This window comes from Berghia stephanieae, chromosome 2 (genome assembly GCF_034508935.2).
Source record: "Berghia stephanieae isolate SIO BIC M18660-M18661 chromosome 2, UCSD_Bste_1.3, whole genome shotgun sequence".
NCBI lineage: Eukaryota > Metazoa > Mollusca > Gastropoda > Nudibranchia > Aeolidiidae > Berghia > Berghia stephanieae.
Genome location: NC_088361.1, coordinates 46,826,138 through 46,842,772, shown reverse-complemented (window position 1 = coordinate 46,842,772; position 16,635 = coordinate 46,826,138). Strand labels below are relative to the sequence as shown.

General features: G+C 34.7%; 1 protein-coding gene across 1 annotated transcript in view; it reads left to right on the top strand.

The window, feature by feature from the left end:
* The window catches only part of LOC144965021 (uncharacterized), a 48,130-nt gene that overhangs the window by 13,981 nt on the left and 17,514 nt on the right, over positions 1-16,635 (top strand). The window contains exons 6-15 of the mRNA XM_078899880.1: positions 1,160-1,363; positions 2,236-2,322; positions 7,425-7,503; positions 8,920-9,034; positions 9,623-9,775; positions 11,253-11,321; positions 12,619-12,762; positions 13,621-13,732; positions 14,805-14,870; positions 15,808-15,883. Of these exons, the coding sequence (XP_078756006.1) occupies positions 1,160-1,363; positions 2,236-2,322; positions 7,425-7,503; positions 8,920-9,034; positions 9,623-9,775; positions 11,253-11,321; positions 12,619-12,762; positions 13,621-13,732; positions 14,805-14,870; positions 15,808-15,883 (1,105 nt within the window). The remainder of the gene's footprint in view (positions 1-1,159; positions 1,364-2,235; positions 2,323-7,424; positions 7,504-8,919; positions 9,035-9,622; positions 9,776-11,252; positions 11,322-12,618; positions 12,763-13,620; positions 13,733-14,804; positions 14,871-15,807; positions 15,884-16,635) is intronic.

Sequence of the window (16,635 nt, the reverse complement as noted above, 5' to 3'; positions counted from 1 at the left end):
TCACGGTCCCTTTGCATGTGAAGTGAGTGCTCTACCGACTGAGCTATTGGAATCCCCAGTTGAAGTACACAATTGCATTCAATAGTCTGATGTCACGTCGCCCAGCAACGGCGAGCAGCATGGTTCTATACAAAGAAAATTGGTAGTTTTTATACTTCAGGCTGGCTAGAACTTTTCATATGTGGTCATGTGATCAGAATGTATAAAAGTCAAAACATGATCATGTTTATAATGCTTTTCACCTCTGGATACACTTTTATGCTCGTCAGAGAAGTATAACATAAGGGCGTCTGCCATTGTTCCGATCGTTTAGAGCCAGTTACTAAGTTACTATGCGTCATCATGACTGTTGAAGCCAATTAACACCAATTTTACTTTTGGACAAGTTTTGAATTTTTTTATTTCACAGTTTAACACTTCTCTCTGGATGCAGTTTTTAAAAAAGATTAGTTTATTTTCTCTGTAAGGCTAATATTGGTCTAACAAAATGTCAGTATGATGATTTGTTATGAGTCAGTCTGTTTATTTGAAGAAGTAGGTTTATGGTTTTTATTAATTATATGACAACAGTCCACTCAGCTTTGATTAGGAAGCTGTCTGTTGGATATGGAGGAAAATATTTTGTGACAGACTAATTAACTCTCTCCGTACCAGCCATCTTCAGGATTTTCTCCAAAACTTCACACCCAACTAATACAAAAATATATTTTTTATCACTCAAACACAATGCAGTAAGTTCTTGCGATACATAATTTCTTCAGCAAAAGATACTCTACAACACAGTGTTCATTTTAAAAAAATTTTATGATGTACAAGAGAAATTTGAATAAGAAAAATGTTGGTTGTATCGTAACGGATGTGACGATTTTCCTATAGTTGGTAAGGAGAGGGTTAAAGGGTAACAGTCAACTTGCACATCATATTGCTGGATTATGACATTTTTTGGACATTATTTGAAAGAAAAAAAACGACATCCTTAATGAAATTTTTATTAGAGTTTTTCTCCATTGAATTGGTGTACGTTTCTATTGGACGCCTTTCTGATAAAGTCATTTTTCATGGTAGACATGTGAGCAATTCAATTTTCTCTTTGTTTTTATGTTCAAACCTGTCTTGAAAAGAATTTGATTTGGTGAATCATTTATGTTATGATCTTCAGATGTACACACCCCTTCATGCGGCAGCTTCCAGTGGTCAAATATCAGTGGTGAGGTTGTTGTTGGATATGGAAGTGGAAGTGGATGCCGTCAACATGTTTGGGAACACGCCTTTACATATTGCATGTCTCAATGGGCAGGATGTCGTCGTTGGCAAGTTGCTGGAATATCACGCTGCAGTCAATGCAGTCAACAACAAAGGAATGGTATGGGATCTTCTTTGCATTGAATTGGGAAGGAGGGAGGTGGGGGGGGGGGGGGGGGTTATATATAGATGATACAGTGCTTGACAAACTGAAAATAACCAGAAAAAGTTATCTTCATTGCATTGACTTGGAAAGTGGGGGGGGGGGGGGGGGGGGTTAATATATAGATGATACTGTGCTTGACAAACTGAAAAAACCCAGAAAAAGTTATCTGATTGCCAAACATTACTGCATCTCTCAAGGAAAGGGTCTTAAAAAAAAGTAAAGGTAACTATTTCATATAATAAATAAACAATGTGTCAGCCCTTGCCCTTCTTCAGGAGTCAGACAAAATACACAAAAAATTATGAACAAATGAAAAAGGTTCTTTTACATAATTTGCTTAATCTTGAAGAAGGCTAAGGGCCAAAATGCCATTTGTTTTTAATTGTTTCAATATTTGTAAATCATCTGTATTCTTTCTAAAATTTTTTACATCTTTACCGACCCACTTAGGCACTCCTAGTGTTTAAATAAAAGGTCTGATGTTTGAAGGCTGATTTTTTAAAATATTTGCGTCGATTATTTTTTATATTTTTCTTTCTACTCCATCTGACACTGTATAATACATTCTTTTTCAGATTCTTACCTTGCATAATCACTTGTAGCCATACCTCATTGAACAGAAAAGGCTAAGTCAAATAGTTTTCAACATGTCTGTCAAATCTCAAATGTGTTTCTCAACAGTGCAAATAATGTACAAATCAACACTTTCCAGAGGAATCGTCATTTTTTTTTTCAAGTCTTAGTAGAATTTTTAAAAATCTCATCAACAATATTGTAAAATAGTCGACATTTTTGGGTATTATTTGACACCCTTTTTTGTTTTCCAGACACCTCTGCATTTTGCTTCAGCCTCTACACATGGCAGCATTTGTTTGGAAATTTTGGTATCAGAGGGTGCTAGCACTACAGCTAAAGTAAGTTTCTTGTCTTTGAGGTTTCCTCAATTCTGCTTTTTCTTCAGTATTGGAGCCAATTTCATATTTCATGAGTAAAACAGGGAGTGAGGGGGGAGTTGTCAAACCCAAACCTCTATGAACGCTGGAACTTTTTTTTTTAAAAACCGACAAAACGGAATATTGGAGATTGAAGATATGCTGAATGCTTTCAGCCTTTAATGGTAGTAAACGGAATGTTTAATTATAATTGGACATTGAGTTTCTTTCTTGATTAAAATCGCACTAAAAGGGAAATGATTGATAATGCTTAGAAATTGTAAACCCTTACATAAGGGTCATATTTTCAATTTTGTTATACTTTGAATTTCAACATATTAATAAATAGATTAAAAAAAAAAAAAATTCTTTTATTCATACCCAAAGGGAAATTTGTCTTTAGGGTCTATTCAAAGGTAAGACTGGAATAACCCAGGCGTCAGCCGCAGTGCAGCGCCGCAAATTGAGCCAGGGTGATGTGACTTGCTTAAGGCCACACAATGCAGCGGCGGGTGATCGAACAGTGCCTTCCGGGTACGAAGCAAAGACTTTACCGCTGAGCAATGCTGCCACCTGTTATATTATGCCAAATTTAATAACATTTAATAAATGAATAAAATTTTAAAAATTCCCTTTATTTCTTCCAAGAGGAAATTTTTCTTGATGAAATATCAGTGTTATTAGGCATCAGTCGCTGTTCAGGGCTGTAGAATGAGCAATTATGCTCAGTTTCTTGCTCACAAAAAAACAACAAATGCTGATAGTGGGGTTTGAACCCAGAACCTTCAGTTGTGGGTAATGTCTTACCCAGTTAACCATCTCATCCCCCCCCCCCTTCCCATCATTGAACATGTCAGGTTTATTGTGTCATCAGTTTACTGTCAATTGCCTTCATGAATACCGGCTTTCATTGCAAAATAGTTTTTGATCCATCACTTCCATTTACAGAGCTGCCTACTTGAAATTTTAAAAATTCGTAGTTTTTAGGATATAAAAGTAGTAGTTGCTATAGTTAACTTTATAAACCTACAATTTACCATCACAAGGGTTTAATAACACTTCAAAATTCTTTAAATTATGTAGTCTGGCATCAACTAACATTTTCAATAAGTTTTCAGGAAGTTCTGAAATTGAAGCCAAAATTTCATAATTCTACGAATTTTTCGTAGTAGTAGGCAGGTCTGTATTTACATGATTAAAAGTAAAGAAGACATTTTTAGCAGTTTAAAAGCGATTTCTTCAGTACAAAATAAAATTTTTACTCAGAGTTAGTTATCCCTTTTTTCTTCGGGGTTTTGTTTGTTTTTTAATTTTATTTAAAAGCTTTGCATGTCTTTGCAGATTATCTGTTGTTTTTTTTTGTTTTTTTTTTCTTAAGTGGCGATTAATAAGAGTTACTACTTTTGCTCTCATCTTGTAAATAACAAGGAATAAACATTCATTTTTAAAAGTAACTCAACTTGCTAAAGTCACTATTATTTGATTAAAATTGACAACACATGTTTTCAAAGCATACATAACAATGTGAAATTGAATGTAAGCTTCAATTTAATGTACGAAAACAGACAAAATGGATGTTTCGGGTTTCCCCTTTATCAACAAAACAGGATGAATGAACCACTACAGACAAATGTGATAATGTGGTAGTGGCGTTGTTTTATCTATTTTCATACATTAAATTGAAGCTTACATTCAATTTCACATTATTATTTATTTCTTCGAGCTTCGAGCAGAAACATTTACATTACACAGCATACATATGATTTTGAATACAGTAAACTCTACAGCCTACCACTTTTACAGATTTAATCAGTGTACATACTTAATTAGGGGCCAAGTTAGGTCGAGTTTGGATTTTTAAAACTCCAGATTCGGATCTTTATACTACAGTTTTGTAAAAAAAATGATGATAAAAGTTGTCGTAATTTTGCTCAGAATTGGAGAAATGGTCAAAGTTGAACCACACTGCATCACTATTAAAGTATTTCAAAATGTTTAAACAAAAGTGAAAATTATGGGTTTTTATTTTTTTTTGGTTGATACAGATTTTCCTTTTCAAATTCAGATTAAAAAATATAAATTTACTGATTTTTGTTTGAAAAAAAAATTGAATATAACAGCTTCAAAAAAGAACAAAATACTGAACACGGAACGTTTCCCGTTCACAACCCTTCTTGAGACATAAATACATCACTAAATTCCAGATAGACATCATCTAATGTATCTATGGCTTTATTGTTTTTTGTTGTTGGCTGGAGAAGGGTTTTGCACCAGAAACGTTCTGTGTTTGGTAAAAAAAATAGAATTACAGATTTATTTCCTGTCCATATTAAATTTGTTGTTTTCAAACACTTTGTTATGCGTTGTCAATCAATATTTTTACATTCTTTGATGTTTTTCGTTTATTTTAAAATGGATGTGTATGACAAATTGTTTTGATGATGACTTATTTCCAGGGTAAACAAACAAATTCATGACAATGTACATGGGATGGTAAAAAAGAATGGAATTCGTATGCTATTTACACCTTTATGCATGTGAATGAAAACCCCATGATTTGAAATCCGTGGATTTATCCATAGCATTACGTACATCAAATTAAGAACAATTTAGCCCTATTATCATTACAAATATTTTAAAGTTTTATTTTCAAAGATATACGTATATCCCATAATTGATTTTTTAAAAAAGATTTTATTTTTATAATAATGACATGACGTAAATACTTAAATGAAAGAAAAAGGAAATTATAGATTTAAAAAGAAAGCAAGATTGTTTGTTCTAGAAAAAATCTCACTAGCCCAAGAAGTCAATTTTAAACATGAACAATTTTCGAGTTATTTTGACCTATTTATTTACTTTTTTTTTTGTTTTGGAATGGCTCTATGGTTTTTTTTTTTTTTTTCCAACCTTACATATTTTTTAATTTGCTAGCTTTTTATACAGTTTATCTGGGTGCCGTGCAAGGATTCTAGTATCATCATGAATAATCAATCCTTATCATTATCTTTATCACCCCTCATATTTTGTTATCATCAAAAGCATCATCATTATCATCTATTATCATTCTTGAACTGATTTCAGTTCCTAATTCAGACCTTCATGTGTAGCAAATTTTAATCCAAATACAGACAATTGATTTGATAATTCATGGACTCTTCTATTCTGAAATAAATTCTACAAAAAATAAGATAAAATAAATAGATGTAACCCCCCCCCCCCAATGAAAAATAAAAAATCACCCAAAAAAAAACCCCATCAAAATTAAATTAATTTAATCAATTTTAATCAATCAATTTCTAATTTCTTTTTAAAATCAAATGTGGTTCCGTCTTCAAACTTGAGGTTTCCAAATAAGAAGAAAGAGAACCGAACATGCACGAAATCTTTTACACCGCAGGCAGCCAATGAGATTGTAGCCTTCATTAAATCAAAGCCAATTACTTCCCTTAAAATTATGTCACATTACAAATGCGACGAGAGGGTCTTTATAGCTCAGTTGGTAGAGCACTCGCTTCACATACAAAAGTACCAAGATTGACCCTGGGTGAAGTCGAGATTTATTCAGACCCTGCAGTTATTGGGTAGCTGGGTCTGTTGGATCTAGCAGAAAGTACATTGCAATAGACTTTTTCTCTTTAAAGGGTATCAACCAATTGCCATTGTCCATTTCACGCAATAGAAACTGGGATAAACTCTGTTCTCCATGGGCCTTGTGGCGACGGACTACTTAGAAAAGAAAAAAAAAAGTTATATGTGACGTAAATTTTGAAGAAGTATCTGGCTATACGTTTATGAAAGCTACTTGATTATCCTCCCTTCCCCCAACCCCTGCCTATCCATGCCCTAAGGTAAAGGTCGTTTTGTAAGTTTATCAACTTGTATTGTCTTGTCATGTAAAAAGTTTGTGATATTAACTGCAGCTTACTAAAAAATTAAGTTTTCTCAGTTTTGGCTTCTGTGCATCATTTGATCGGTATGCCCCTTGTCTGCGTCCAGTATGGGTTTTATAAATATTTTTCAAAAGAGCATAGAGGAGAAGAGGAGATGATAGGGCAGGTTTTAAGATGTGTTGAAGAACCTTTTGTTTTGAGTGCTTTTGATTGTTCTTTTTGTCTTTTTGTTTGTTCAGATCTGTTCTCTTTGGTATTTAATTTAATCCACATGCTTACGAAAAAAAAAGAAAGTTATTAATGGAAAAAATGGATCAGAACCATTTTGCAATGTCAGTCCTATCAGACATATTCATTCATATTTGACCTGTTGTCTCAACCCAGTGTTGTGTCATCTTGAACCAGAGGCCAAAAAATAAAATGGGATTTCAAAGTTAAAATGACTAGAAATGTGATAGTTAATTTTTGTTTCTTTTTGTTTATTAAAATTAAGCTTTTATATAGCGCAATATCCACAAAACATGTCCAAATCGCTTTACAAGTTGTCCCTTGCCGGTTTTTTGTTATAAAACCTTTAAACTTGTCCCAATTCTTGTATTTTTAACTATAGTCACATTTTTTTTTGGCATTTAAGTCAAGCCAACTTAATATCACTTTGAGGCAGTACAGAAAAGTGAATGGAGCAGGCACTTAACGTTGATAATAAGAAGAAATGAAGTGAGTAGGAAAGTGCCAGAAGATGACAGAGAATAAAAGCTTTGCGGCTGCGATGGGGGCTCGAACCCCCGACTTTACTGGCACAAGAACTCCGCCTGGCCGGGGAGATCGTGACTCTACCATATGAGCTATCCATGACCGTTTTTTTGACAAGATGAGGATCACTTTAAGAAAATTATTTTCGAAGGATGAGTTTTCTGGTCAAACTTTATAAAGCATTTTTTAAAAAATAACTGCGAACGGTAGATTTCTGATAATTTTGACATTAGAATTCGTTTTGGCATCTGATTCCACATGACATTGTACTGTACAGGACAGGGACAATAATATGTCACAACTGTCAATATCATTTATAATATTGCCATGATCATTGCCACCTAGTGACATCCCCCCCACACACACATATACACATGATATTCCATCTGCATGGCCCCCACCCACACGCACACATAACCGTTAATCTCGTCTTTTCAGAGTGAGGATGGCAGAACTGCCCTTCACATGACGGCCTTGCATGGTAGATTTACTCGAGCCCAGAGCTTGATAGAGCATGGTGAGCTGCTTTTTTTGATTCTTGATTCTTTCTTTCATCAACTGACTTCTCTTTCCAAAATAAATGCTTTTAAATTCTTTGTGTGGATATCTTCCGGTATATAGAGTTTCCACCTTTTTTTTTTTTTTCTTGGGATTTTTCCTCTTTTTAAAACATTTTTTTAAAAAGGGGTTTAAAAACATCCGCCAGAGTTTTAAAAAATATTTTAATATTATCTTTTAGGATTTTTTCTTACTTTTTTGTTTATGTTATGTTTATTTTTCTGATTTTCATTCCTTAATAAGTTTTTAAAATATATTTTAATATTTTCTTTTAGGATCTTTTCTTCCTTTTTTTTAAATGTTATTTTTATTTTTCTTATTTTCATTCCTTAATAAGATAGTGATTACACAGATATAATGACTAATGTGAGTCTTGTTTTTATGGCCTATTATTAACTGATTTAAAAAACAAGAAAAGAATTAAAAAAGACAAGACTTTCAGTTCTTCAAGTGTCGACATTTGAATGCTCAAGATTGACACTTGATTCGTTTTATGTCATGATTTCCTTATCTCTTGGACGTAAAATAAAGGGCTGTTGTAATTTTCCTATGGAAACGATCTATTCTCTGAAATTGGTTATGCTACCAGTTTTATTATTATTATTATTATTATTATTATTATTATTATTATTATTATTATTATTATTATTGTTATTGTTATGATTATTATTATTATTATTATTATTATTATTATTATTATTATTATTATTATTATTATTATTGTTATTATTATTTCAATATTTTCATTAGGTCATTTTTCAACTTTTGCATTTTTTCTTTCTTTACAACTTCCAAAATATATATGTAACGCATGGCATTTTCATATAGACATATAATTATGATAATTATGATGATGATGGTAATAATAATGATAATAATAATATGTTGATATTGTTCTCAAAATCGTGACAATTTGTCACTTGATTACACATTTATAACCATAACCATACAATATTATAAAGAACATACATTACATAATATGACATATATTCACACGCACACACAATAATCGTAATAATAATAATAATTATAATTATTATAAAAATAATAATAATAATAATACCAGAAGACCACATAGCCACACAATATATTACTATATTATATACAAAGGGACATCAGTGACAGTTATGCTTTGTCCACATTTTTTATTGAGAAACCATTTATGCTAGACTTTCAGGTCTTGGATCATTTTTCATTATTCATCTTATAGAAACTGCTGAAAACTAAAATTTTCCACACCTTTACATGATAATTTAATATTGATCTTCTCTAGTCTTGTATGAAAGTGATAAAAATGTCCTATTGACAAAGCTTTGTATAGAAATTTTTACCAATTTGTCATTTCTTGAAATGTTATTTTGGAATAAATTCCCAGGGTGCATGGTGAATTCCTGTGACAAGCTCGGAAACACCCCCTTACATGTGGCGTCCCGTTATGGCCATGAGCTGCTCATCAATACATTGTTAGATCACGGTGCTGACCCTATGCAGTAAGTGTTTTTGTCCTGTCGAATGTTTGGATTGTAGATCACAGTACTGACCCTATGCAGTAAGTCTTTTTGTCCTGTGCAGTGTTTGGATTTTCCACTTTAAAAATTCAAGCCCTCCTTAAGTTTTTAATATTTTATTGTGTAACTATGAGGTCTACTGGTATGACACTCACCTTTGGATGGGAAGGTCCTGGGCTCGAGTCCCACTCTGAGTGGTGCCTAGTTGAGCCCTCAGAAAAGGCTCTTTGCTCACGTTCTCTCACCATACTCGGGTGTAAAAGGAGTACCTGGTCTTAAAAAGAATTGTCTTTGTCGGAAAAAAATTGTAATATCGCCTATCAGGCGTTACATCTCATCGGACATGATAAGAATTGTTGGCCAGGGACCCCCTGGTAAAGCACTTTGAGCAAGTTTAGTGGATATTGTGCTATATAAATGCTCTGGGATTTTTAAAAACCCAATCTCTCCACCTTTTCTTCTTCTTCTTCACGTTATTCCTGTTGTTGTTGATGTAATTATGACATATTTGTAAAAATATGTACACATGCACAAAATAAATCTTTTTTTTTTTGTTTGTTTGTATTTCAGGAGGGGCTATTCAGGCATGTTACCCATCCATGTGGCAGCTCTCAACGGTTATGTCGAATGTGTAAATAAGTTACGATGTTCAATGCCAGTTTTTGATATTAATATACCCGATGATTCAGGGAGGACTTGTTTACATGGGGCTGCCTGTAGTGGGTAAGTTTTGTACTCATCTATCAATACAAGTCTCAAAGCAAACACTTTTTTTAGTCGTGCATACTTGCCAAGTACCCCAATAAATCAGATTTACTCCGTTTTCTCTCTCTCGTTTTTGAGTACCCTGCCGTAATATGAAAAATTCCGATTTTTTTTTTTCCATCCATCATATCTTGACCAAAAAGTTTTGAAAATGCGAAACTGATTTTTCATGTTGGTGAGTGCAACTTTTTAAATTTGTGGTACTACTAGTCACAAGGTAATACTCAGTCCCCTACCTTTGTCATGTAACTACAGTCTTTTAAATAAAATTTAGGTTTACCCCTATTTTTTTTCTCTCCAGACTCCTTTTTTATTTTTCAGCATATAGGTTGACAGGTATGGTCTTGATTTGTAAAGGCAGCTAGTGGTATGACACTCGCTTTAGGATAGGAAGGTCCTGGGTACGAGCCTCACTCGGCGCATAGTTAAGTCCTTGGAGAAGACTCTTTACTCACATTCTCTCAACGTACTCAGGTGTAAAATGAGTACCTGGCCATTTACAGCATTGTCTCTGTCTGATAAAAATTGTAATATCGCCTAACAGGCATCGTGTCCCATCCTTCATGTTAAATGTTGCTGTTGGCCATGGACCCCTTGTAAAGTACGTTGAGCACGTTTAGTTGATATTGCACTATATAAAAGCTCAATTTTATTTTTTCTCTTAAAAGTTTTTGAACAAAATTGAATTTAAGAGCTTCTAGAAAGATCAATCTAGCTACAGTGAAATCTGCATAAAGTCAATACTGTTAAAGTCAACTTCTGCTTAAAGGCAGCACCTTTTGTTGGTCTGAAATTTTCTGTCCTCTATCTAAGTATGTTCCATATAATGGATAAAGTCAACCTTGCTTAACTCTCTCGAGTTCACCCTCATTGAAAATCGAACAAATTTGCCTATTGTACATTTTGTGGTGATATGTTGTAAAACGGATTTCCTCTTCATACAGACTGACTGACCCAGGTCAGACTGAGCAGTTCTGTCAATTTGGCATATCCAAAAGAAAAATTTATTGGTGAACTTTCTTGTTATAACCATGTTGGTGATCATTGCCTCATTGACAGATCAATGTCCAGGGTGAACAAATCGTAAGTGTCATCCATGACTTGGTGTTGAACTCAGCTCTGGGACTTTGGGAAGAGAATGTAGAACCAATATGTAGATATGCAACATGTAACATGTAGAACGAGACATGACGCCTGTTAGGCGAAATTACAAAGTTTTCCTGACATATACAACGCTGTTAATGGCCAGGTACTCATTTTACACCTGATTATGGTGAGATAATGTGAATAAAGAGTCTTTTCCAAGGACTCAAGTATGCGCCGAGTGAGGCACGAACCCCTAACCTTCCGATCCGAAAGCGAGTGTCAAAGCACAAGACCACCGCATTATGTGAATACACTTTTTAAAAAAATCTTTTTCGTCTTTTTCACCCAGGAAAGTGGAATGTGTAGAATATCTTCTCAACGAAGGAGGCAACCTAGCACTACAGGACATTGACGGCAGGTAGGTGGTTGGTTTGGTATGAGAACCAGGGTTGGGAGAGATCGGTAGGGACTGCCTGAAGCCTGGGATCGTGAAAATACTAACGAAAGAGTGATAATGGAGAGGCTTTGGATTGGAACAATATGTGTATTGTTCCCATCCGAAGCCTCTCCATTATCACTCATTCGTAAGGAGAACCAGAGTTGAGAGATTTCTTTAAACGTAATGACATTTTTTACTAGCATGAATAGTACTCGATAAACTGACTTCTTTTCCGTGATTTTCAACCATGGCAGAAAGAACAAGAAGAAACGTATTTGATGCTTTTCAAGCCCCAAATCCTTATATTTCTAGTAGCGAAGATGATTTTGATGAGCCAGACATGTGTTTAAGTAATGATAATGACAGTGATTTTGTTCCTGAGCATTCTAGTAGTGGTAAAAAGAGACAACGAAGGGTCGTAAGTAGCAGTTCTAGTACTAGTAGTACAAGCGATTCTGATTCAGACTTGGACATTCCAGGTCCATCAACTTCTAATTCTAGAAAGAGAAGGAGACCAAATGCCTCTCATGGCTCTACATCAATCAATCCTTTATCTAATTCACCTGATGATGGTGGTGATAACCCCACTGCTGACTCTGATAATGAGGAAATACGGGAACTTGTCCGAGATGCAGCCGGCTGGCTCTAAGGGTTTGCTGGTTTACCTGATATTCCTGAATTCAATGGCAATCCTGGACTTACATTTCCCATTGATGATGATATTACTCCAATAGACATTTATAACAAAATCATAACACGCACCAGTTGTCAAAAAGGGATCATATAAAGTTAAAATGACCAGAAATATAAAATTTTATTTTTTTGTTTGTTGAAAAAACACTTGAGCTTTTATATAGCACAATATCCACTAAACATGCTCAAAGTGCTGTACAAGGGGTCCCTGTCCAACAGCAACACTGAACATGTAGGAAGAGGCATGGCGCCAATTTTTTTTTTTGGATAGAGACAACGCTATTGACGGGCAGGTACTCATTTTACACCTGAGTGCGGTGAGAGAATGTGAGTAAAGAGATTTTTCCAAGGACTCAACTATGCACAGCTCAGGACTCGAACCCTTCTGATCTGAAGGCGGGTGTCATACCACTAGACCACATAGCTGCACATGGATTCTATTCATTCTCCTCAAGAAAATATAAAAACTTTACCCTAATCTCCTATTTATGACTGTTAATTCAATTTTTTGCATCGGACAAAATACCTAAATATTCAAACTTACTTTTATTTTTATTTATTTCCATTTATGTTTTCTCGGCAGGACGCCATTGCACTACGCTGCGGCAAATTGCCACGTACAAAATGTGATAATCCTTCTCAATGCAGGCAGCGGAGATTTCAACGTGACGGACAACAGGGGTTGCACACCTCTACACTACGCCACGGCCAGTGATCCAGATGCCAAGTAAGATATCATTGACTGGATAAAAAATGTTTTTTAAAAACTAATAACTTGAACTGTTATCTGGAACAATATCCACTAAACGTTCTTAAAGCGATTTTCAATGGATCCCTGACCAATAGGAACACGTGACGAGACATGAAGCCTGTTTGGGCGATATTACAATTTTTGTTTTGCTGTTAACGGCCAGGTACTCATTATACACCTGAGTGCGGTGAGAGAATATGAGTAAGCCTTTTTCAAGGACTCAACTATGTACTGAGCAAGGCTTGAACCTAAGACCTTCCAATTCGAAAGCGAGTGGCATACAACTAGACCACATGGCCTTATGATAATTAATTTTTGAAGAAAGTAAAAAAGATTTCTTGTCATTAATTTAATTTCGATTTTTGTTTTTGTTTGTATTAAGAAATAGCGAGATCATCGTTATGTAAAACTATAACAAAAAAGAAAAATACCTTGCATTATTTATTTATTTATTTATTTATTTGTTTGTTTATTTACTGACTGACTTATTTGTATTTCGTTCTTTATTTAATGTCTATTTTTTAAAAAAACTGAACATATTCTATTGGAATGCTAGCATTGTCAAAAAATTGAATCATTAACTTCTGAACTGAATAAATAAAAAACTAAAAACCCAAACGAACATTCATATTGTCTTTTTGAAATTTTATATGCCTATACGATTGCTTGCCATGAAGTTTCTCTTATGGCCTCTAAATGTTTTCAGCTACCCAATTTTTTGCTATGGTTTTGTATAAGTAAGTCAGATAAATATTGGACCTATTATCAGCCACATCTGGAATACAAGACATGCCGTCATTTATTGATGTGTTTTCAACAATGATTTATTCACAGAGTTGTAGAGTGCCTTTTACAATACGACCTGAGACCAGGAGTTCGAGATGACGAGGGTTACAACGCAGTCCACTATGCAGCCTTACGAGGACACAAGCTTGCCTTAGAAATGGTGAGAATTTTTTTTAAAAATGTTTTAAAAAAACAAACAAAAAAACATCAGCTTTTATATAGTGCAATATCCACTAGACCAAAAATTAGGAATTTTGAAAAAAATAAATGATCTGAATCAGCCTAGTTTGCAAATCTCTATTCTTTTCTTTAAATATTTACAGTGCTTACTGCTGGGTGGGATTCCCGACCTCCCATAGTGGGCAGAGAGGTACTTTCTGTGTCTTCTATCCCCCTATATCTGTTTTCCAACTTGCTTTCTGTCTTTGTCTTGGAATGAGATTACTTGGTTTTGTCCTGGTCCTAGCCGGATACCCTGACTGAGAGGGAAACAGTCAAATGTATAGTTTTTGGAGATTATATTTTTTTCCTTGTGTGTGTATAAGAAAAGTAATTGGCACAATAAGTCAAGTAGACGGCAGGCAAAATTCCAAGGTCATGTGATGAGAAGAGAGGGCCTGGAAATACTGAGTGTGACCAGAGAGTTAAAAGGAAAAAGAGCCCCTGGAAGACAGAGAGCGAAAATGATGGATTCTCTGACAGACTGGCTGGGAGTGGAAAGAAACAGCAACATCATCAGAGCAACGGGAAAAAAGAGAGGAGTGGAGAGTGTTCCCTTCCCTTAAGCTTTTATATAGCACAATATCCACTAAATGTGCTCAAAGCTCTTTACAGCGGGTCCCTGACCAATGGCACCACTTTACATGTAGGAAGAAACATGCCTGTTAGGCGATATTACATTTTTTTTTCGACACAGACGATGCTGTTAACGGCCAGGTACTCAGTTTACACCTGAGTACAGTGAGAGAATATGAGTGAAGAACCTTTTCCAAGGACTTTACAATGCGCCGAGCGAGGCTCGAACCCAGGACCTTCCGATCCGAAAGCGAGTGTCATACTACAAGATTACATAGCCACCATGACTGCGAAAGCTACTAAACATGGCAGCACAAGATGAATGAACCATTATCCTATTGATCTGTGATTTTAATATGTGAGGTGTCTAGCACTATGAAAGCCTCTAATAGAACGACACATCTTTTTAAAAATTGTCTTAATGTTATATTTTTCAGTTGTTAGACACAGCTCCAACAGATCTTTTAAGAAGCGGGGCACCATTTTCTCCTGGTCATCTTGCTGTAAGTATATTTTACAGATTTTTACGTTTGTTGTCTCTCGCAAAATATTTAACTATTAATTATAAAATAATAATAAAAATAATCTGCATTTTAAAAATTTTTAATTAAAATTTAAAAATACAAAATAATGTGAAAGTGAAAACTTTCATTATTTGTAATACTAGAATTTAGAATTGTGGTAATTCTTTATTTTTAAAATTGAAGGATTTGTTTTGAGCTGGAAAGTATGATCAAAATTAGATATTGGAGATATAGTTTTTAAAAACTTAAATTTTTTAATTGAGCATTTATAGAGTGCAGCATCCACTAAACATGCTCAAAGCACTTTCCAAAGAGTCCTCAGCCAACAGCTACACTTAGCATGTAGGACAAGACATGATGTCTCTAAAGCGATATTTCTTTTTTTTTTTTCATAAGTGGCAATATTGTTAATGGCCATGTAACTCATTTTACACCTGATTATGCTGAGTGAATGTGAGTAAAGGGCCTTTTCCAAGGACTCAGCTTTGCACTGTTTAGACCAAGATTCAAACCCGTGACCTACCAGTCTGAAGCTGCTCATTGACAAGAATGGCTGGAGTGAAATTTTTAAAAAAGTTTTGAGGAAGTTTAAGTATGTGTCTTTTATAGAAAAATATGTATCAAATCATTACTGATGTCCTGCAACACTAAAATTTATTTATTTGGATTTAATTTTATTTTTTTTAAAAGTGAGATGACGAAGAACTCAACACCGTGATTTTGGAGTGAAGTACGTTTAAAGAGTCTGAACACGAAGATATTTTCCAACTTGAAATTTTTGTGAGAATAAATTGGAAACAGAATAAGTGAAATATGCTGTAGTGATTTATCGACTAACTCGTTTACTAAGATAGATTTTGATGTTCAAACCTGTAAAACTTGATGGTAAAATTGATGTTGATTTCTATTTTTCCAGGCGTTCAATGGCCACGAAGAAGCACTATTGGTTTTGCTGGGTTACATAATGAATCTGGACATCACAGATGCTAATGGTACGACTGACCCTCTCACAACTTTTTATTTTTGTGGTTGTTAAAAGTGCCTTCATCAGAAATTGCTGGGTTTTTTTGGTTAGTTTTTATTTTAGTTGTCCTTCAGAGCCATTGGGCCCATGGATCCGGAGTTCATCCCGGTTTCCATAGTGTGGAACAGACAATAGCAATTGCTTGCTATCCTTTGGATAGGATGCTAGTCTATCGCAAAGTACTTTCCACCAGATGTAATAGACCCAGCTACCCATTCACTGCTGGGTAGATAGGGGGGTCAGAAAAAAATCTCCACTGCACCCAGGATTGATCTCGGCCCCTTTGCGTGTGAAGCGAGTGCTTTACCAACTGAGCTGTCGGGACCCCCATTTGCCTAATTATGCCTTCATAATGTATTCTTGAATCAGCATTAAATAATTAAATTGAAAGTCATTTTAAAATGAAATTAGAAAGTGGATTTCAGCTAAATTTTACACATTTCAATGCATCCTGCCTGTATTTCATTCACTATTGACAAATTTCAAACACTTTTTGTTGTGAAAACTTCACTATTATGGCCACTATTTTCTTATCAGTTGTGTGTCAAGGTTGAATGGGTGAGTGTCCACTGCGCGATGAGAGTGTGTAGTTGGTGAAGGAGAGAGAGAGTTAGAATGGCGAGTGAGACAGAAGGAATAAAACAAATAATATTACGAAGGCTTGATGAAACAAAATGTTTTATTCTAGAATAAAATTTGTTCTTTGTTGTTTATCAAAGA